Genomic DNA, 22,797 nt, shown 5'->3' with positions numbered 1-22,797 from the left:
AAATCGGTTTGTAGATTCAAGCGAAAGATAGATGGATAATAAATCTATCATTGTAAAAAAAACACAGCAAAACTTACATCTTCTTCCACGTAATCTGTTGAACAAGTCTAATCCACTTGAGGAGGGGGTAGCGGTACTCTGTAATAACACGTGAACACGTTTAAAACATGTCTAACTGAAGGAGGTAGGTGAGTTAAAACACACTGGTTCGGAGGTTCGAAGCTCACCCTTGTCGGATTGGAACCGGAGCTTGTCGACGGAGGCCCTCTTGATAGCAGAGCTCGGATCTGAAGGCACAGGAAGTTCACGTCAACTTCAGAATCCATTACCCTCAATCAGGAGAGGAACCCTCGAGGCCCTTCTCCACCACACAGTTCCAACACCTCTCCAGCGGTGGCTGGGGTGGTGCTCCGTTATTTCGTAGAACCTCCCGCATGTTTGACAGGGTCGTCACAACACGGTGGTATCAAACTGCTGACGTGGTGTTCAAAGTGACTCCAAGCGCACGGACGGCCGAGGATGTGGAGCCGAAGGTCGCCTCGCCGCAGTCTTCTTGTCACACAAAGCCAGAGAAGAGCCAGCGGGGGCTACAGGCGGCCGCCATGCTAACATGTCAGGCTTCGGTAGGCTTTTTTTTTTCTTTTCTTTAACGCCAGGGCTGTTCCTTTTACAAAGCAGCGCATTCAGTGACTACATTCTCTGGCCGGTCAGATGCCGGCAGTCTGTTGACATCATGTTTTCGGATCAACTCAGCTCACTTGGTTCCTCACCAGAGTCGCGATTCAAAACATGCTTGCTACCCGCTGCTAAAGAAGTACCAGGTAGCAGGTACTTTTTTTCTGTCCCTGATGGAATCCCAGAAAAAGCCCAGTTGAGTTGAGTCCATTTGGAACTGTTTCCTGGACAAAACAATCTACGGATCATTCTGGAGTTTATAGTCTGATAAACAGAGTAAAAAATTTAGCAAGTACCTTCTCCTCTTTTATCATAACAGCAAAGAAATTTTAACTTCCAAATCATGGATCAAGTGACGTTAGAGTGTCACTGATAAAAGAGCCGAAGAAAATGGAGATTTGGGGCTAATCTGTCAGAAATGAGAGAGGAGGTGAGACTGGCGGGGTTAGCGTGACACAGAACTGGCAGGGGAAGCATTGCATAGCTCCGGCAGGGTTAGCGTGACACAGCACTGGTGGCATGAGTGGCCTGTTTGTTTCTATCTAGAGAGAGGTTTGCTTGTTTGCGAGCCTGAGTACAGAAAGTTTCAAAACTTTGTCATTGACTGTTTGTCTGAGAATTCAAAGAGTCACAGGGTTTCCCTTCGCAATAAAAGGTTGGCTGGAGAGGAAACCAGGCCATGTATGTACTAAGAGACCCGATTCAGCACAAGCCTTTGAGCGACATTAGTACGACACCTCATCCTTAACTTGGACAGAAAGAAACGAACAAAGCAGTGGAACATGGACAGAATGGGAAGTGGACCTTCCGATTCTCCACACTTTTATCTGCTTGGTCTGCAATATTTTATCAGTCAAGAAGAGATGCCGGATTAAATGACTCTATCTTCATCCAAGAAGCAGTGGACTGACCGGGACGCTAACAAAGGAGAGTTCTAGTCTCCCCCTCCACGAACAGCATATGAGTTTCACATCATTGTATCAAGGAGCAAATAGCAAGTACAACACTAAAAACCTGCCCTGTAAAATGAGCTCTAATCCCCAACACCAGTGATGGAACTAGCTGGTCAACTGGGATCCAAACATCTATTGTTGATGAGAATGAACTTGTACTTTCCCAACTTTACTGTCCTGCGTCTGATATTTTCTGAAGACCATCCGAGTCTTACTTACAACTTCTTGTAAGTCGCTTTGGAAACAAGCATCTGCCAAATGACTGTAATGTAATGTAATGAGTCAACTTACCCTCGAATCAAAGAGTGTCCCGAACAGCAAGATGAAGAAACCCTGAGGGGAAACAAAGACATCACATTATTTGGTCATCAAACAGACTCTTTTCTTCAGTCCAGAAAATGGAATTTGTTGGATCGATGAAAGCAAAATTCCAATTCCATTACCTGTAGTGAATTGAAGAAGGCAAAGGCAACGTGGACTCCTTTGTTTGACGATGACACCATCGTTCCAACTCCCAAAGACCACGTGAGGCCAAACAAAGGAGTTAAAATGATCACGCATCTCCCGAGAACAAACACCGTGTGCCTTTCGTCCCTTTGGACTGCGTCTCCCACTCCCCTCCTCACCATTTTGAGCAAGACCACAAAAATGATTAAAATGTTGATGAAAACTATGGTCAGTGCGGGTATCACAAAGGCCAGCAGAGCCTTGGTCTCAGTCCAGTTCAGCCAACAAGCGTTGCATCTCTGGATGTACCCGTCTGATTGCGCTGTAACAGCGACAGTGAGAGCAGCTATGATAACCGGGCCCCCGTAGCCTAAACTGAAGCCAATGGCCAGCATGGTTGACTTGGACATGTGCGAGAAGACCATGACCGTCCGGTAAAAGAGCAGGAGCCCTGACACCAGCATCCAGAAGAAGAGAGCAAGGTAGAAAAAGTGCATGAAGAATGTCGCTGTGCTGCACGGTCCGACCGGGACTCTGTGGTTCTCGCCCGGGTTTTCGGCGGAGTTCTTTGCAATCGAGGCGCCAATAATGAAGCAAATGTCTGCAACCAGCAGAGACAGGGCCGTGTTCACGATGGCCACGTGACGCATGAAGGCAGTGCTGTTCTTGGTGATGGCTTTCCACACGTACCCTTCAATAATGAGACATATAACCAGGCTTCCCATAGATATCCCGACGCCGACGTACGTGATGACATCCAGAGCTTCTCTTATCGATGGAGGCACGTCCGGTGACATCAAGACAGAGAACGAGGTGAGATGGTGGCAGGTGCAGGTCACCTCATTCTTTGCATCGGGCTCAAACGTACAGCCCTGGTCATCCCAGGCGCCGAAGTTGTCTGAGAGGGTAAAGTTCCAGAAGACACACTGCGGGTTCAGCACCAGCGAGTCGTTCAACTTGTCGTAACGTAACGAGATCTCGGGAATATCCTCCGATACTTTGACGAGAACAACGGCTGCGTTGATCACGTTCTCTTCGGCGGTTCGATTGTCGTCGACGCTGCTGTTCCTGGGGGGCATCACGTTGTTCAGCGTGGGGAGGACGATGGTGGTCAGACTGACGTTGACAAAGCCGGTGGTTGGAATTTCAATGGTCACACCGCCGAACAGGTCTTCTTTGAAGGAACCGTTGAATGTGGTCCTGTTGAGCAGGATCCGTTGGGTTTGGATGGAAAACTCCCCGTCCAAGCGCTCGGACAGCGTTTCCAAAGAGCCCAGTAGTTCCGAGCTTGTATTGAGGGCTTGATTACCGTTCAGGATGTCCCAGGATTCTGCTGCGTCACCTCCAATGATGACATTGACCGTTTCCAGGACATCCTGAAGAAAAAGACATACATCCTGTTCAGGGTCTGTACCCAACTCAAAATCCACATGTGCTTTCCACACGGGATGGACCTCACCTGCATGACAGTTTCATTAACGCTGCTGGAAATATTGGAGACGGTGCCCAGGATTTCAACAATGGCCGAAATACTGGCAGACGAATTGACAACCTTCTCTTTGTCTCCCTGGACAACACCGGTGAGATTCTGCACAAATACCGGGACCTTTTCTCGAACTAAATCCTGAAACAGAAAGGTGACGTCGCATCGATGAAGACCATCTCTGTCCGAGACCATGTGAATTCCTTGTTAGACCGTGTAGACCGGGACACCAACGAAGACCAACGCTGGCTAGGAGCTCAGATTTGATTGGCGTTATTGTGAAGTAAAACTGAAGTGTGTGTTATACATGTGGGCACAGGCGTACACCAAACACACACACACACACACACACACACACACACACACGCACACGCTCACCTCTGACTGAATCAATAGGTCTTTCAGTTTGACAATGATGCACTTATCCTCGGTGAGTTTCCACTCTCCGTCGGCCTGACAGACCGCCGTCCGGTTCCCCTCCTCGCCTTCACCGCAGGCTATCGTCGACGTGTCACCTTCTTGTCCTTTCCCAAAGTGCTCATCGGCACACGTCGCATCTGAAGAAAGAGAAATTTCTATTTGGACCACGGCATCCAGCTCTGAAACCCACGCACGTGCGACTTCAAAATCCGCTCCTACTCGCGTTAAAGATGTTCAGCGTCGACGTGGCTCGAAAAGAATCCGGTCGGACGACCCTGCAGGTGAAGCTTCGGGCCCGCATGTCCGATCCTTCGCACGAGCTGAGCACAAAGTCATACACGATGCAGTACATGTCTTCGGTGCGCTCGATTTCTGGGAGGACAAAGCAGATCTTCCGTCATCGGTGCGGTTCCTGACCAGGGTCGGGACGTCAGCGGCGGTGACTCGTCCTCACCCGAAAGTAGCTTTGCTGTGCCGTTAAACCACTGGACTTCATACTCGGGCTGCACGCAACAGCGAAGAGGATGTTTGACTCCGGCCTTGCACTGAATGTTAACTTTACCTTGCACTTGCAAAATGGGAGCCCTTTTGATGTTGGCTCCTGTCACAGTACCTTCTTGGACAAAACTGGTTAGGTTTCCCAGAAGGATGCATTGATAAGGTCCTGTTAACGAGACACTTTTATTAAAAAAAAGGTTCCTGCAGGGGATATTTTTAAAGGCACAGGTAAAATCCCTGTCTGCAGGTGGTCAATATGCTTGACGCTGGACTTCAAACCCAATTTTTCTGGTATCAACTGAACTGATTGGCATCCAAAGGATCTCTTGCCTCGAACACACTAAACATCAACAAAAAGTACAGCTGTTGTCTGAAAAGTATATCATGGCCAAGCAGCACTCGGTCACAAAGTCACACAGCGAGTCTCTGACATACAAGCATACCGCACACAGATTTGGGCCGTATGTATCATGTCAGACACGTGTCTCGGGAACCGAGGCCAAACTCAACACACGGCAGCCATTTCAGGTGGTCTTTTGTCCATTTGACTTTTCGACGTTTTCATTATCTCTCTATACATATATGATGTAATATAAATATATATATACATATATATATGTACCAGCGGATCGGCGATCAGTCAATTATAGCCGCAGTCTAACGAGCACACGAGTGTGAACTGGCAGAAAAGGAATGTTTGGACTACATGTCTTGGAGACAGATGTCAGCGTGGTGTGTGTAGCTCTGACCATCCAAAAAAACATCTGTAAATATTGTTAGTATTCCATACTTATCAGAACATAGTCAGTGCACGTATTTGTCCACGCAGACATGGAGGTATTTCTGCTGAACATTTTTTTGATGGAGCTAATATGTTGTGTTTACAAAAAGGAGAAGACATTTCAACCGTCGGTTGGAGTGACTGCCTTGCACCAAGGAGCTTCTCATCAGTTCTTTAAGTTCTACGGTTGCTCTTGTTGAATGATGACAGTTGTACGTACCCATGTCAGCAGGGATGACATTTCTAATGGTGAGGCTGGACGTCTTTCCAGAAGAAATGATCTCGAATCTTTCGCTGCTTTGAATCCGTTGTTCATCGAAGCTCCACTCGGAGCCGAGGATCTCTTCGACGTCGATGTTGGGAGGCCCACAGGTCAGCGTCATGGTCTGCCCCGTGTAGGTGAGGGAGGGTGAGAGCTCCAATGGAATTTTACCTACGGAGACGATTTCATTCCGTCAGCAGCGAAGGAACTCGGGTAGCCAATAAAAGAATGAAACGCTCGTTTTAAGAACTTACTGCTGAAACTTGTATTTACAGACCCGATCACGGGCGCCACAGACTGCAGGGCCTCGGGGAGCCGTTTGTTCACCCCCACTATTTCATCCGAGTTCCTGTCTGTTGTCTGAATGACAAACTTTGTAATTACACTTCCTGGGCTGGGAGAAATAACATGAAAGAATTCGGTGAAGGGACTCGTGGACTTCCTCTTCGATCGATCTGCTATTTGTCTTGATTACCTGAATCCAATAATGAAGACTCTGATGAAGCCACGGATCTTTCTGTACTGCTCGTCCAGCTGCAAGAGGGGATGACCAATGAAATCGCAGCTGAGCCGAGTCAACATCATGACGCGCTGAAGGTTTCACGACAGGCGTACCACTTTGATGATCTTCCTCTCCAGATCCTTATAAACTGGACTGGAGGCGTTGCTCATTCCTGGTTTGAACTCCATGTCCAACTTGATGGACAATTCCCAATCAAACCCTGGTATTGGAAGAAAAAGCACAAGGAGCTTTGACGAGGCCAGAAGACAGCGGTGGATACGAGGAGACACGAAAGCAGAGCAAACAGAGACATTAGTAGAGTGAGGCAGAGTGGAGGACGGAGACTGGAAGCAGGGTGAGGTGATCTCAAGTGTTAGCCTGGCTCCTCTGAGGTGGCTACCTAACTTCGCTTTCCTGACTATTTCTGTTTGACCGAAGTAGGCGGGACGAGCTGTGACATGAAGCTCTGCCGCGCCTCGTTCACGATGCGACACGTGAAGCGTTGGTGTTCGTAGAAGAACCGGCTGCCGAACCCGCTTTCCCTTCCGGTGAAGACCGAGAGGAACCCAGAAAAACGAAAGCAACTTGTTGTGTCGATTCCCTGGGGGGTAAAGTCCCATCTCCTCGTCAATGACGGCACTCTTCATCCTCATCTCAGAACAAGAGGAGACTCTGTATTCCGGTAGGACTTGGTGACTCCACATACCCACTTTACTCACGAAAGGTGACCTTTTCATTTATTCATGAATGAAAACTGTCAAATGAACGAATGGCCACATTGACTGAAACCCTTCCTGACACAAAGCTGCAAATAAAAAAAGCTCAGTTTCCATCTCCAGTCTCCTGCCACTGTGTCTAAGATGAAGACTCATTTCAGCGCTAACAGCTAACAAAGAAGCCTGTTGCAATAATCCAGGCTTCAAGGGCACAAAATTTAAAACTGTATATACGGTGCCTGATATTCATGGCGCAATATCCATAGCTCACAGCCGTTTCAGAAAGAAATGCCAAGATTCCTTGCAACAGGCTTGATCAATTCCAGCAGCCACATAATTGCAGAAATGGTTTTCCTGGTGCTGGGATTCTGTGATCAAGGGAGAAGGATGTGTGTCACGGTCCAGATCATTGAAGACAGAAATACTGATACCTTTAAAGTCCCATCCGTGACATAGAAAAGGGGTTGATCTAGAGCAACTAGAGAGCCCGTGTCTACACATCTACCAGGCAGATTTAGCCTCAGGTCAGCTTGAAGTAATCAGTCCCGGGGGAAGCATGTGTAAAGGAAATAATAGTGGGCCCATAATCAACCCCCGAAGAACACCATTCTTGATAGAGGACATTGTTGCTCACAGAGCGACATGAAACTCCCGAATCCCATTGCAGTGCTGCACCACCAAGCGCTGCCCAATGTGGTGTACCTGTCACAGCTGCTGTGCTTGTTGACGGTGTATTTGAGGGGACAATCCTCAAAGTTGTAGCCATGGTGCTGGTGAGGATTTTAACTGTGGATTCAGTGTGTGGGGCAGTAGCTCTGGTAGCTTGGGTACGAGTTGTTCTCTGGCTACCTGCACTATTTGCTGAGGTTGTTGAAGAAATATGAGATAACTCTGTGGTGGTTTCAGGTTTAACTCCAGGTTTGGTCCGTGTGAGGACAGTAACTTTGCGAGTGCTAGTCTCCGAGCTCTTTTTGGTTGTGAACGTTACACTGGTGTTTGCCGTGGAAACAGGATGAGTAGTATAGAAAGTTTTACCGGTAATGCTTTGAACAGTGGGTGTAGTCGTGGTGGGCACAAGGGCTGTAGCAGGGGTGGATCTGATATGACCTTCTGGAGTGGTTATTAGGGTTGCTGGAGGGGTACCAGACAAGGATTTAGTAACTGTTGTGTTAACTCTAGGGCTGGTCATGGTGGGGACAGTGGTTGGACCAGTTGTAGCCTCCGTGTTATTCATTGTGAGAGCCTCGCTACTGTTTGGTGGCACACCTGATGTGGAATCAGAGGATTCTTTGTTACTTGCGGTGGATGGGGTCATATTATTTCTGGGCGTGGTCAAGGTGGCAGTGGGGGTTGTATCAGGTATAGCCTCGGTACTAATGTGTGTAAGGACTGTGGTATATTGTGATGGAGTAGCTGATGGGGAGTTGGAGGACGTCGCATTCACTGTGATGGAGGTTGTGTCTTTAATTCTAGCTGTGGTCGAGGTGGGAGCAGTGGTTACAGCACTGCTTGCCCGGATTCTTGTCGTTGCAAAGGTTTCAGTAGTGTTCGATGGAAATGTTGAAATGGTAGCAGAAGTCGTACGAGTTGAGGTGAAGGTCGCTCTGTTAATTGGAGGTGTATTGGAGGGTGGGACAGCGCTGGGGGTTGGACTGGTATCTGGTGTGGAAGTCTGGCTGGTATCTGCTGGGACTGTTGGGGGGATACTAGAAGAGGTTGAACTAAAATGGGGGGCGACTGTGGAATTCAATATGGATGTGAGTGAGCTGTGGATGGCGGTGGTATCGGCAGTAGCCTCGGTACTCATCATTGTGAGGTTTGCTGTAGTATTTGATGGAAACGCTGATGTAGTAGAAGTTGTACTAGTTGGGTTGTTAATTGGAGGTGTATTTGAGGATGGGACAGTGCTGTAGGAGGTTGGGGCGGTATCTGTTGGGGGCGTACTCGAAGGGGTGGAACTAACTTGGGGGCCGGCTGTGGGGCTACTTGTAGGTGCATTTGAGCGGGACACTGTGGGGGTGTCAGCCGCATCCTCAGTACTGGTCATCGTGAGGTTTACTGTTGTATTTGACAGAACTGTGGCTGGGATACTGGAAGAGGCTGCGCTGGTTTGGGGGGAGGCTTTAGAATTGTAAGTGGGTGCAGTCATGATGGAGGTGGTGGATGTTGCCGTGGTAACTTCTGATGTGGTTTGTTGACCTGTCAATCTATTTCCTACAAATACCACAGTTTAAATGTTAAAGTGACTTGAAATACTCATACTTATGTCAGCTTATAAATGCTTTGTGCGTGAAGTCATTTTAAGTACTTACTTGTCATCCCTGACGTGATAACGGCCGATGAATCTGAAGGACACGTCGAAACGAAAAATGTCCATTAATATTCACATTCCACTCCTGATCCTCGGTCATGTTCTTGATGGAACCCGTGTTTCTACGAGTTATTTTAGAGCCGAGCATCAGTTCATCAATTCACACTCTTTCACAGGTACAGGAAGATTCTTGTAAACACTGTTAGCGTTTCTTCTTTGTAGAGTGTGTTTGAAGGTCATCGAGGTCAAAAGAAACCAACGCTCCAAACCCAATTAATCTGATTCAAGGTTGTACGCGAGTAGAAGTACACCGATACTGTGATTTTATGTCCAGTATATATCGAAGGCTGTGGCTCAGATGGTTCGGTGGGCAGCTTGTGCTTCCTGAGCTCATCCAAGCCTGTGGAAGTGTTGTTGAGCAACACACCAAACCCTGAGCTCTCCCCAGGCGCTGCCCAGCGGCTGCACCTGATTGGTTGATCCATGATGGACAATTTCCACAAGGGATTGAAAAAGTAAAAAAAAAAGTCTGTTTTTCATAGAGTCACTTCCACCTTCCTTCTCTCTTAGAGTTGGCATGTCGATGTTTCAGAATTCACACTAAATATATATATATATATATATATATATAAACACACACTATATGGCCAAAAGTATTAGCTCACCCATTCAAATAATCAGAATCAGGCCTTCCAATCGTTTCTATGGCGACATGTATAAAATCAAGCACTTAGGCATGGAGGCTGTTTTTACAAACATATGTGGAAGAATGGGTGGCTCTCAGGAGCTCAGTGAATTCCAGCATGGAACTGTGATAGGAGACCACCTGTGCAACAAGTCCAGTGGTGAAAGTTCCTCATTCTAAATATTCCACAATCGACTGTCAACTGTATTCTAAGAATATGGAAGTGTTTGGGAATGACAGCAACTCAACCAGGAAGTGGCAGGCCATGTAAACTGGGGTCAGCGGATGCTAAGGCGCATAGTGCAAAGAGGTCGCCGACTTTCTGCAGAGTCAACTGCGACAGACCTCCAGACTTCATGTGTCCTTCAGATACGCTCAAGAACAGTTTGCAGAGAGCTTCAAGGAATGGGTTTACATGGCCGAGCAGCTGCATCCAGGCCACGCATCACCAAGCGCAATGCAAAGCATGGGATGCAGCGGTGTAAAGCATGCCGCCACTGGACTCTAGACCAGTGGAAACGCCTTCTCTGGAGTGACCACTCGCGCTTCTCCATCTGGCTATCTGATGGAAAAGTCTGGGTTTGGCGGTTGCCAGGAGAATGCTACTTGTCTGATTGCATGGAGTCAAGTGTGAAGTTTGGTGGAGGGGGGATTATGGTGTGAGGTTGGTTTTCAGGAGCTGGTCTTGGCCCCTTTGTTCCAGTGAAAGGAACTCTGAAAGCTTCAGCGTGCCAGGACATTTTGAACCATTCCATGCTCCCAACTGTTTGGAGCTGGCCCATTCCTTTTCCAGCATGACTGTGCACCAGTGTGCAAAGCAAGCTCCAGAAAGACATGGATGACTGAGTCTGCTGTGGATGAACTTGACTAGCCTGCACAGAGTCCTGACCTCAGCCCCATAGAACACCTTTGGGATGAATTAGAGCGGAGACTGAGAGCCAGGCCTTCTCGACCAACATCAGAAATGAGTTTCTGGAAGAATGTAAAAAAATTGCCATAAACACACTCCTGCACCTTGTGGACAGCCTTTCCAGAAGAGCTGAAGCTGTTCTAGCTGCAAAGGGTGGACCCACGTCATTCTGAACCCTATGGATTAGGAATGGGATTGCACTTAAGTTTTTATGCGAGTCACGGCAGGTGAGCCAGTACTTTTGGCTATATAGTGTATTTATATATATGGTGCCTGAGATTCTGGGGCAATAAAAATGGTAATATATCGTCAATTTGTCCTTAAACACAGAGATGTCTGGATGGAGAGAGACCAACACCTGATGGGACCTTTGTAATCAGGTCCGGTTGTTACGACGCTAAGAACCACGCACCTGTTACATCTGGAGTCAGTGCCGTCGCAGACGCCCCCGATGGAGGACTGGTTGGATCTGAAAGGTAGATGTAGAACAACACTGATGACATAGTGGATGCCCGCCAGGCCACCAGCCCACCAGGTTGATGAAGTTTTAAAGACATGGGATCAACACTTCAGTGAAAACCATTGATTGCATTTTGAATCATGTCACAGGAAACAGGGAAACTTCGCAAATCCCATTCCTACCTTTTAAGTTTTATACATTTTAGTGTTTTGAGCAGATGATTCAATCACACTAATTTCAGAGCTCCATGAACAAGAGTGGGTTCAGATTTGTCACATTCTCGTGGCCTAGATTTGCAAGATGTGTAGTAGCATAAGCCAGAAGCTCCATTAACATCACATGACTGGCTTCCTGTTGTCCTGGTGCCTTCCTGGATTGGTCTGAATGTCCTCACTGTCCAACAAAAACCTCACCTCGTCTATGGTTTGACATCCTTATTATAAATTGAACCAGCAGCTCCTTTTAAGTACTACTACTGCACTGTACCAGTACTTTGTAGATAGAAATAATTTCAAATAACTTACTTGTTACACCTGATGTAATGGGTGGTGTGCTCATATCTGTTGTTGTCTTGGCTACTTGGGTACACAAAAATACACTCAGTACATAGAAGACAAATGTGGATGGATGGATGGATGGATGGATGGATGGATGGATGGATGGAGGGATGGATGGATGGATGGATGGATGGATGGATGGATGGATGGAGGGATGGATGGATGGATGGATGGAGGGATGGATGGATGGATGGATGGAGGGAGGGAGGGAGGGAGGGAGGGAGGGAGGGAGGGAGGGAGGGATGGATGGATGGATGGATGGATGGATGGATGGATGGATGGAGGGAGGGAGGGAGGGAGGGAGGGAGGGATGGATGGATGGATGGATGGATGGATGGAGGGATGGATGGAGGGAGGGAGGGAGGGATGGATGGATGGATGGATGGATGGATGGATGGATGGATGGATGGATGGAGGGATGGAGGGATGGAGGGATGGATGGATAGGGTTAGAAATACTGAAGTAGTGCAGTGCACTGTGCAGATACTTTGTACGACAGAACTTGTTTCACTTGAAGGAAGTGGTGACGAGATCATATCTGTTGTTGTTAATGCTGGGGTCATCAAAAGTGAATATAGATAATACAGAAAAGACAAATTTGGTAATGTGTATTATGCAAGTATCTTGAACTGTCAGAAGTATTGAAGGACTTACATGATGGTGTTGGTGACGTCACCACAACAGTCCTCTGCTCTGTAATACCATCTGCTGTGATACACAGAAATAGAGCTATTGTTCTTCACGTCAAGCCTGAATTACAAGATAAACTCCATGAAAGGCCCCGTCTATGAAACTACCGAGTAATAACACGTGTCACCAAGAACTTACATATTAAACTTGTGTGTGTCAATGCCACCTCTGTCACTGTGTTGACATCCGCTATTGTGTTTGTTGTTTTGTGTGCCAAAACAGAAAACAGTTTTCTGTTTCACAAATTATACTGCGCAGATGTAAACTCCTGTGTGACTACTGTGTGATAACAAATGTATGACCAAGAACTTGCATGGCGTGTGTGTCGGTGACGTCACCGCAGTGATAACATGTGCGGTAGCAGCTGCTGTTTGATGCAGGAAGAGAAAACAGTTCATTACTTTGATTGTAAAAGTGTTTCATTAGGTCTAAAAGACCCCCAGTGAAGAAATACAGCAATGGACCTCGTGTTCCCTCGCCCAGACTTGGATCTCTGGGTACCCCCCCAGCTGCAGTCAGACCCAAGGGTGGGACTCGATGGTAAGGGCCAGGTGGGCGGTCTGCAACATGGGGCGTGCACAGCCTGAGCCACCAACATAGGTCTCCCTTCCCCTGGGCTCATTGTCCATAGGAGGGGCCAAGGGGGTCTGGGGCAGTGTGAGCTGGGTGGTGACCAAAGTTGAGTTGCCAAAGTTGGCAGTACCAAGGTTTGGGGCACCAAGTGGAATGCGGCTTCAGAGGTTGCTGAGGGAGAAAAATGACTGTAGGGCGAGTTCAGTAAGGCCATGAAGAATAACTTCCAGACGACTTCTAGAAGATTCTGGTCCACCATCTTGCAGCTCAGGAAGGGGAAGAAGTGCACCATCATCTCTGTGCATGGTAGGGATGGTGTACTGCTGACCTCAACTTGAGATGCTTTGGGTCTGTGGAGGGAATATGTCCAAGACCCCCTCATTCCTGATGACCCCCCCTCCAATGAGGAAACAGAGTCTGAGGACTCAGAGGGCGACTTCCTTATTTCTGGGACTTAAGTTGCCAGGGTGGGTAAAAGTTATTCGGTGGTAGGGCCCCTGGGCTGAATGAGATCTTCAAGACTCTGGATATTGTGAGGTTATCCTGGCTGGCACGCCTCTACGGCATTGCATGGACATGGGGGTAGTACCACTGGTTGAACAGACTTGGGTGGTTACCCCCCCCCCCCCCCCCCCCCGGCCTTTGGGAGTTTGCCTATTGCCTACGTGTTCTGTGAACTTGGAGAAGGCATTCAACCATGTCTCTCACAGAGTCCTGTGGGGGTGCTCTAGAAGTATTGAGTACCAGATCCCAGAAAATTCCCAGATCTGGGATCCCAGATCCCAGATCTCAACAGCGATGAAGACTCTGCATCGGTCTGTCGTTGTGAAGAGGGAAATGGGCCAAAAGGCCAAGCTTTTGATTTACCGATGGCTGGGAATGCCTTGGGAATATCCTGGAAGAGCTGGACCAAGTGGATGAGGTAACGGAAATCTGGGTATCTGGTTAGGCTTTTGCCCCCAAGACTCCATACAAAATGGATGGATGGATGGATGGATGGATGGATGGATGGATGGATGGATGGATGGATGGATGGATGGATGGAAGGATGGATGGAGGGATGGAGGGATGGATGGATGGAGGGATGGGTGGAGGGATGTATAGGCTTAATACCAAATAGTACTGTTTATTGTGCAAGTACTTTGTACTATGAAATAATTTCAAAGAACTTACTTGTTACACTTGAAGAAACTGGTGACAAGTTCATGTCTGTTGTTGTTAATGCTGGGGTACACAAAAGTGTAAAAAAAAAAGTCCACCAAAGGCAAATTTGTTTTTGTGTATTATGCAAGTATCTTGTACTGCCAGACGCATTGAAGGACTTACGAGATGGTGTCGGTGAGGTCGCTGCAGTCGTCTTCTGCTCTGTGGTACCATCTGCTGTGATACACAGACATATGCATATTATTCTTCACTTCAGACCTGAATTACAAGATTTACTCCAAGGCACGTCTATGTAACTACTGTGTGAAAATAAACTGTGTATTACAAAGAACTTACATGGCGTGTGTGTCGGTGACGTCACTGCAGTGTTAGCGTGTGTGGTGGCGGCTAATGTTTGAGAAAGGAAGACAAAAAAGTTAATTGCTTTGATTATGAAAATGTTTGATTCGGTTTAGAAAATTAGAAATTATTTTAAGAACTTACTTGTTCCTCTTGATGGAATTTGGGAAGAGCTCATATCTGTCGTGGCTGCCGGGGTACACAAACATATACACGATACACAAAAGACCAAATTTGTTTGGTGTATTATGCAAGTATCATGTACCGCCAGAAGTTTTTAAGGAATTGATGGCACACCTGTGAGCATTGATGACGTCGCCCCACTAGTATCTGTTTCTGCAGTGGCTGCTGCTGTTTAATGAAAAAAGAACCTCACAGTTATTATCCTAATAAAAGATGAAAGAACGCAGAAAAGGTAATGTGTGCTGTGCAAGAACTGCATACTCCCGAAAGCAATACTCGGTAACTTACATGTTCGATCGCTGCGTGTCGGCGATATCGATGTGTGAAAATCTGTGGTAGAAGCTGATATGGCACACAAAGAAGCACCTATGACTCTCATTGTGAAAATGGAAACTTTACTTCTAAAACCTTCAGAAGGTGTCATCTTCTGTGACCGTGGCAGAACTGCGAGGTCGGATACTCGGAGCAGAGCTGTGAGACAGGTTGACATGCAGAACACCCAGATAGGAGAACCTGGAGAAAACCCAGTCAGGAGGACACGGAGAGTCCACACAGTAAGACCTCCGGTCAGAATAGAACCAGGAACCTCCCTGCCATGAGGCAGAAGCTCTGGCTGCCCTTCATCCATCATGGCCATTAAATGATACACGTTTTATCAACCACTATGTCTAATAACACTGTCCTTCTTCAGATGATTGAGCTGATTGTGTCTCTCAAATAAGCATCATGACCATCTCACACTGGAGCTCCACTCTGGACGGCTCAGCTCACAGCAGCTCCATCAATCGTCTTTACTCTGACGGGTCCATTTGGCATCCAGCAGACAGTATTAATGGTCAGTTTTGGCTTGTTAGGGTTAGGGCTTGGATGTGGGTTAGGGAATAGGAGTCAGGGGTTAGTGCTGGTGCTGGGGTTGGTGCTGGGGCGGGTTGATTAGAGGTTAGGGGGGTTAATGTTAGTGTTATGGTTGGGGTTAGGGTCAGGGTTACAGTGATCTTCACTGAGGTCACAGTAGGCAGCGGCTTCTTACCTAGTGCTGTTGGAGAGGGAGTTGTAACACAAACTGAGAAGAAAACAAACAAAGAGAAGAGGCAGGAGTCACAAACTCTTCTGGAACAGAACCGTCAATCGTTCCTCTCCAGTACGTCTTCTCACCTTGCTGGTCCACAGGTTGGCAGTGTAGCCCATCGGCAGGAAGCGCATTGATGCATCTACATGTGTGGCCAGGGATGTCGTCACATGAGCCATACAGGAAGCACTGATCACATGACCAGCGATACTGGTCCTCACATCTGCACTTGAAGCCAGCGCCCCCTGAAGAGCAGACTGGAGAGAAGATCAGGAGACTCCAATGGATCTGATTGAAACCTGAGGAAGATGTCAGTCTTTGCTTTTGTTACCTGTAGTTATGTTGACCTGAGAGATTTGGACATTGCCGTTGATGGTGATGGGATAACTGATGTCTGCGAGGGTTCTCCTCAGCAGGGGGAGAACCGCCTGGTCAGTACTGAGCTCCACAGAAACCATGTATTCAACAGGAAGTGCAGGAGCTGCAGGGACCAGGAGCAAACATTTTGGGGTTTAATCACCAGTCTGGTCAATAGTAATAATAAATATATTTACATTCCAATTTTCAGTGCAGCGTCAGGTGGACACAAGCTTGTCCCTTTTTGAGCCGACCCAAAGCCTGGATAAATGCAGGGGGTTGTGCCAGGAAGGGCTACCAGCTCTCATTTAGGCCAATAACCTCCATTGTCCCAGCAAAGATGTGTCTACTGTGGCTTGAAGAAGGAGACCGGGAAGGTGTGTTCTGAAGCAGAGAGAGAAGAGGAAAGACAAGAGTCTGGGACTGAGAGTAGGGACTTACAATACTGAAAAGAGGGACAGAAAAAGCTAGAAAGTTGGGTCAGGCTTAGGGCTAGACGTGGTGTTAGAACAATTAGACTTCATTGGACATGTTGGTTCAGACAACAGAGGTGATGAAGAAGTGATGGGCAGGTTTGGTGTCCCAGATAGGAACACGGGGGGAACAGACTTTGCAAAAAGGATGGAAATGGTTGTAGTGAATACTTTTTCCAGACGAGGCAGAAACATAGGGTAACTTCTATGAGCGAAGGAAGGAGCACGAAGGTAAACGGCACCTCGTATAGACGTAAACTGAAGGAGATCAGTGCTTGCAAAGCAGTGCTCGGTCAGAGTGTAGCCAGACAGCATAGAATGGTGGTTAGTAGGATGACGCTGGTGACAAGAAAGATTAAGAGGACAACGGAGGAGCAGAGGGTGAATTGGTGGAAGCTGAAAATGAAGCAGTGTTGTATGGTTTTCAGAGAGGAGTTGAGCAATGGTCTGGATGGTCAGGGAGTTCTTCCAGATGGCTGGACAACTTCAGCTAATGTGAACGGGAAAACCGCTGGGAAAGGACTTGGTGTGTTGTCAGGAAGAGAAGTAGATAAGAAGTAGATAAAAATACAGAGGAAGAGGCTAGCAAAGAAGAAGTGGGAGACTGGGGGGACTGAAGAGAACAGACCATGTTGAGGTATGAATGTTGAGGTAGAGAGGCTGGTGGTAGCAAAGGCCGAACAAAGGGCGTATGATGACTTGTATGCTTGGTTAGACAGTAAGGAGGGAGAAAATGATTTATACAGGTTGGCAAAACAGGGATATAGAGATGATGAAGATGGAAAGGATGTACAGCAGGTTTGGGTGATTAAGGACTGAGAGGGAAATGTATTGGTAGATGCTAGAAGAGTGATGGGAAGATGGAAAGAGCACTCAAAGAGCTGATGAATAAGGAAACAGGAGAGGGGGGGATTGGTGACTAATGTGGACCACAATGTAGCAGAGATTTGAAAAGGGGCAGTAAGGGGGGCATTGAAGAGGATAAGGAGTGTAAAGGCAGTTTGTCCCAATGATTTGCCTGTGGGGGCATGGAAATGTCTAGGAGAGGCGGCAGTAGAGTTCCTGCTAAGATCATTCAACAGGATCTTAGACAGTGACAAGAGACCTGAGGAATAGCGATGTGTGATGGTGCCCATTTTTAAGAAAAAGGGAGATGGGCAGAATTGTGGTAAATGTAGAGGTGTAAAGTTGATGAGTCATACAATGAAGGTGTGGGGAGGGGTAGTGGAAACTTGACTGAGAGCAGAAGTCAGCATTTGTGAGCAGCAATATGATTTCATGCTCGAAAGAGTACTTCAGATGCAGTATGTGCTTTGAGAACGCTGGTAGAGAAAGTACAGAGAAGGTCATGGTGAGCTGCATTGTGCCTTTGGAGACCGAGAAAAAGCATAGGACTGGGTGCCAAGAGGAACTATGGCATTGTATGAGATGTTTGCAAGATGTGAGGCAGTGGTGAGGTGTGCTGTGGGAGGTGCAGAGAAGTTCAAGGTGAAGGTGGGACTGCATCAGGTGTCCGCCCGTAACCCCTTCTTGTTTGCAGTGGTGATGGACAGGCTGCCGGATGAGGTTAGAAAGAATCTCCATAGACCATGAGGTTTGCAGATGACATTGTGATCTGCCGTGAGAGCAAGGAGCAGGTGGAAGAAAATCAAGTCCAAATGCTACAAGAAGATTTGAATAAGAATTGGACATGAAGGTAGCTGGTCTGAGGGAATAGGATACACAGAATATGATTAGCTGGAGGACAATGATTTCCTGTGGCAGCCTAAAGGAAAAGAGTAGACACAGTACACAAAGGAAGAATTGAAGAGGAAAATGTGTACTACACAAGTATCATGTACTGTCAGAAAGTATTCCAGTACGCACCTGATACACCAGTGGCTGTTAGTGATGTCACTTCAGTAGTTTTCTGCTCTGTGGTAGCAGCTGCTGTGATACGCAGAAATATACAAATTATTTTTCAGACCTGAATTACAAGATACATACCAAGAGAGGCACGTCTCTGTAACTACTGTGTAATATGAAATGTATAAACCCATGGGGCCTGGCTGGCCACAGCACTGACAGAGGGGGCCGAGGGGGTCGGGTACAGTTTCAGCTTGGCGGTGGCCGAGATCAGGGAATTTGGTGATACAAAGCTATGGGGCACCGGCAGGCCAAACGGTCACCAGGACAGGCTTAATACCGGGATAGGCTTAATACCGAATAGTACTGTTTATTGTGCAAGTACTCTGTACTATGAAATAATTTCAAAGAACTTACTTGTTCCTCTTGATGGAATTTGTGAAGAGCTCATATCTGTCGTGGCTGCCGGGGTACACAAACATATACACGATACACAAAAGACCAAATTTGTTTGGTGTATTATGCAAGTATCATGTACCGCCAGAAGTTTTTAAGGAATTGATGGCACACCTGTGAGCATTGATGACGTCGCCCCACTAGTATCTGTTTCTGCAGTGGCTGCTGCTGTTTAATGAAAAAAGAACCTCACAGTTATTATCCTAATAAAAGATGAAAGAACGCAGAAAAGGTAATGTGTGCTGTGCAAGAACTGCATACTCCCGAAAGCAATACTCGGTAACTTACATGTTCGATCGCTGCGTGTCGGCGATATCGATGTGTGAAAATCTGTGGTAGAAGCTGATATGGCACACAAAGAAGCACCTATGACTCTCATTGTGAAAATGGAAACTTTACTTCTAAAACCTTCAGAAGGTGTCATCTTCTGTGACCGTGGCAGAACTGCGAGGTCGGATACTCGGAGCAGAGCTGTGAGACAGGTTGACATGCAGAACACCCAGATAGGAGAACCTGGAGAAAACCCAGTCAGGAGGACACGGAGAGTCCACACAGTAAGACCTCCGGTCAGAATAGAACCAGGAACCTCCCTGCCATGAGGCAGAAGCTCTGGCTGCCCTTCATCCATCATGGCCATTAAATGATACACGTTTTATCAACCACTATGTCTAATAACACTGTCCTTCTTCAGATGATTGAGCTGATTGTGTCTCTCAAATAAGCATCATGACCATCTCACACTGGAGCTCCACTCTGGACGGCTCAGCTCACAGCAGCTCCATCAATCGTCTTTACTCTGACGGGTCCATTTGGCATCCAGCAGACAGTATTAATGGTCAGTTTTGGCTTGTTAGGGTTAGGGCTTGGATGTGGGTTAGGGAATAGGAGTCAGGGGTTAGTGCTGGTGCTGGGGTTGGTGCTGGGGCGGGTTGATTAGAGGTTAGGGGGGTTAATGTTAGTGTTATGGTTGGGGTTAGGGTCAGGGTTACAGTGATCTTCACTGAGGTCACAGTAGGCAGCGGCTTCTTACCTAGTGCTGTTGGAGAGGGAGTTGTAACACAAACTGAGAAGAAAACAAACAAAGAGAAGAGGCAGGAGTCACAAACTCTTCTGGAACAGAACCGTCAATCGTTCCTCTCCAGTACGTCTTCTCACCTTGCTGGTCCACAGGTTGGCAGTGTAGCCCATCGGCAGGAAGCGCATTGATGCATCTACATGTGTGGCCAGGGATGTCGTCACATGAGCCATACAGGAAGCACTGATCACATGACCAGCGATACTGGTCCTCACATCTGCACTTGAAGCCAGCGCCCCCTGAAGAGCAGACTGGAGAGAAGATCAGGAGACTCCAATGGATCTGATTGAAACCTGAGGAAGATGTCAGTCTTTGCTTTTGTTACCTGTAGTTATGTTGACCTGAGAGATTTGGACATTGCCGTTGATGGTGATGGGATAACTGATGTCTGCGAGGGTTCTCCTCAGCAGGGGGAGAACCGCCTGGTCAGTACTGAGCTCCACAGAAACCATGTATTCAACAGGAAGTGCAGGAGCTGCAGGGACCAGGAGCAAACATTTTGGGGTTTAATCACCAGTCTGGTCAATAGTAATAATAAATATATTTACATTCCAATTTTCAGTGCAGCGTCAGGTGGACACAAGCTTGTCCCTTTTTGAGCCGACCCAAAGCCTGGATAAATGCAGGGGGTTGTGCCAGGAAGGGCTACCAGCTCTCATTTAGGCCAATAACCTCCATTGTCCCAGCAAAGATGTGTCTACTGTGGCTTGAAGAAGGAGACCGGGAAGGTGTGTTCTGAAGCAGAGAGAGAAGAGGAAAGACAAGAGTCTGGGACTGAGAGTAGGGACTTACAATACTGAAAAGAGGGACAGAAAAAGCTAGAAAGCAGGTTTGGTGTCCCAGATAGGAACACGGGGGGAACAGACTTTGCAAAAAGGATGGAAATGGTTGTAGTAAATACATTTTCCAGACGAGGCAGAAACATAGGGCAACTTCTTTGAGCGAAGGAAGGAGCACAAAGATAAACGGCACCTCGTATGGACGTAAACTGAAGGAGATCAGTGCTTGCAAAGCAGTGCTCGGTCAGAGTGTAGCCAGACAGCATAGAATGGTGGTTAGTAGGATGACGCTGGTGACAAGAAAGATTAAGAGGACAACGGAGGAGCAGAGGGTGAATTGGTGGAAGCTGAAAATGAAGCAGTGTTGTATGGTTTTCAGAGAGGAGTTGAGCAATGGTCTGGATGGTCAGGGAGTTCTTCCAGATGGCTGGACAACTTCAGCTAATGTGAACGGGAAAACCGCTGGGAAAGGACTTGGTGTGTTGTCAGGAAGAGAAGTAGATAAGAAGTAGATAAAAATACAGAGGAAGAGGCTAGCAAAGAAGAAGTGGGAGACTGGGGGGACTGAAGAGAACAGACCATGTTGAGGTATGTATGTTGAGGTAGAGAGGCTGGTGGTAGCAAAGGCCGAACAAAGGGCGTATGATGACTTGTATGCTTGGTTAGACAGTAAGGAGGGAGAAAATGATTTATACAGGTTGGCAAAACAGGGATATAGAGATGATGAAGATGGAAAGGATGTACAGCAGGTTTGGGTGATTAAGGACTGAGAGGGAAATGTATTGGTCGGTGCTAGAAGAGTGATGGGAAGATGGAAAGAGCACTCAAAGAGCTGATGAATAAGGAAACAGGAGAGGGGGAGAATTGGTGACTAATGTTGACCACAATGTAGCAGATATTTGAAAAGGGGCAGTACGGGGGGCATTGAAGAGGATAAGGAGTGTAAAGGCAGTTTGTCCCAATGATTTCCTGTGGCAGCCTAAAGGAAAAGAGTATACACAGTACACAAAGGAAGACATTGAAGATGAAAATGTGTTCTACACAAGTATCATGTACTGTCAGAAAGTATTCCAGTACGCACCTGATACACCAGTGGCTGTTAGTGATGTCACTTCAGTAGTTTTCTGCTCTGTGGTAGCAGCTGCTGTGATACGCAGAAATATACAAATTATTTTTCAGACCTGAATTACAAGATACATACCAAGAGAGGCACGTCTCTGTAACTACTGTGTAATATGAAATGTATAAACCCATGGGGCCTGGCTGGCCACAGCACTGACAGAGGGGGCCGAGGGGGTCGGGTACAGTTTCAGCTTGGCGGTGGCCGAGATCAGGGAATTTGGTGATACAAAGCTATGGGGCACCGGCAGGCCAAACGGTCACCAGGGCAAAAACTGGTGTGTGAGAGGAGTTTAGTGAGACTATGGAGAAAGACTTCGTGAGGGTTCCATGGAGGATCTGGCCCACCATCTGGCAGCTCAGGAGGGAGAAAGGATGCACCATCCCTCGGTGTCTCGTGGAGACGGTACACCGCTGACTCTGACTCGAGATGTTGTGAGTCGGTGGAAAGAATACTTCCAAGACGGCCTCAATCCCATCGACACACGACGCCTGTACAGGGCAGCCCTGTGTAGGCCTGCCCTGTACAGTTGCAGGGTCAGCCTGATATTAAAGAAGTTCCTAAGTTGGAAGAAGGTGCCCCACCTCTCCCTGTCAGTCTGGAACGACTAAAGACAAGGTGTCTGGAGGACATAGCTCCAGCAGCTTGGTGCCTGAAAGGATCATCCCATCCAGTCACGGAGGACAACGGCTGAACATTCGTCAGGGTTCACTTAAATCCGATCGCCAGAGTCAACTTACATCCGATCGTCAGAGTCAACTTACATCCGATCGTCAAAGTTAACTTACATCCGATCGTCAGAGTTAACTTACATCCAATCGTCAGAGTCAACTTACATCCGATCGTCAAAGTTAACTTACATCCGATCGTCAGAGTTAACTTACATCCGATCGTCAAAGTTAACTTACATCCGATCGTCAGAGTTAACTTACATCCGATCGTCAGAGTTAACTTACATCCGATCGTCAAAGTCAACTTACATCCGATCGTCAAAGTTAACTTACATCCGATCGT

The 22,797-nt window shown here is 47.3% G+C and overlaps 1 protein-coding gene across 3 annotated transcripts in view; it reads right to left on the bottom strand.

Annotated features, from left to right (window-relative positions):
* LOC147213614 (uncharacterized) overlaps positions 1-22,797 on the bottom strand; it is a 32,738-nt gene that overhangs the window by 1,982 nt on the left and 7,959 nt on the right. The window contains exons 11-44 of one of the 3 annotated variants that reach the window (XM_086143293.1): positions 21,745-21,807; positions 20,210-20,359; positions 19,965-20,135; positions 19,840-19,872; positions 19,098-19,151; positions 18,924-18,977; positions 18,771-18,815; positions 18,375-18,437; positions 16,010-16,159; positions 15,765-15,935; positions 15,640-15,672; positions 14,898-14,951; positions 14,724-14,777; positions 14,571-14,615; positions 14,424-14,474; positions 14,250-14,303; positions 14,097-14,147; positions 12,315-12,368; positions 11,628-11,681; positions 11,056-11,112; positions 9,050-9,082; positions 7,440-8,951; positions 6,135-6,241; positions 5,995-6,053; positions 5,774-5,913; positions 5,478-5,690; positions 4,433-4,642; positions 4,198-4,350; positions 3,937-4,115; positions 3,535-3,699; positions 2,072-3,451; positions 1,920-1,961; positions 228-287; positions 78-138 (exon numbers count right to left, since the gene is read on the bottom strand). In XM_086143293.1, the coding sequence (XP_085999419.1) occupies positions 78-138; positions 228-287; positions 1,920-1,961; positions 2,072-3,451; positions 3,535-3,699; positions 3,937-4,115; positions 4,198-4,350; positions 4,433-4,642; positions 5,478-5,690; positions 5,774-5,913; positions 5,995-6,053; positions 6,135-6,241; positions 7,440-8,951; positions 9,050-9,082; positions 11,056-11,112; positions 11,628-11,681; positions 12,315-12,368; positions 14,097-14,147; positions 14,250-14,303; positions 14,424-14,474; positions 14,571-14,615; positions 14,724-14,777; positions 14,898-14,951; positions 15,640-15,672; positions 15,765-15,935; positions 16,010-16,159; positions 18,375-18,437; positions 18,771-18,815; positions 18,924-18,977; positions 19,098-19,151; positions 19,840-19,872; positions 19,965-20,135; positions 20,210-20,359; positions 21,745-21,807 (5,775 nt within the window). Of the gene's footprint in view, positions 1-77; positions 139-227; positions 288-1,919; positions 1,962-2,071; positions 3,452-3,534; positions 3,700-3,936; positions 4,116-4,197; positions 4,351-4,432; positions 4,643-5,477; positions 5,691-5,773; positions 5,914-5,994; positions 6,054-6,134; positions 6,242-7,439; positions 8,952-9,049; positions 9,083-11,055; positions 11,113-11,627; positions 11,682-12,314; positions 12,369-14,096; positions 14,148-14,249; positions 14,304-14,423; positions 14,475-14,570; positions 14,616-14,723; positions 14,778-14,897; positions 14,952-15,639; positions 15,673-15,764; positions 15,936-16,009; positions 16,160-16,232; positions 16,251-18,374; positions 18,438-18,770; positions 18,816-18,923; positions 18,978-19,097; positions 19,152-19,839; positions 19,873-19,964; positions 20,136-20,209; positions 20,360-21,744; positions 21,808-22,797 lie in introns of those variants that run through there. The other 2 variants (XM_086143294.1, XM_086143295.1) reach the window with 2 other exon arrangements.

This window comes from Fistularia commersonii, chromosome 36, assembly GCF_037954325.1.
Source record: "Fistularia commersonii isolate RoL2024-O1a breed Wild chromosome 36, RoL_Fcom_v1.0, whole genome shotgun sequence".
In the NCBI taxonomy this organism is placed as follows: domain Eukaryota; kingdom Metazoa; phylum Chordata; class Actinopteri; order Syngnathiformes; family Fistulariidae; genus Fistularia; species Fistularia commersonii.
Note: the sequence above shows the minus strand (reverse complement) of the source record. Positions and strands in the feature narration are given on the sequence as shown.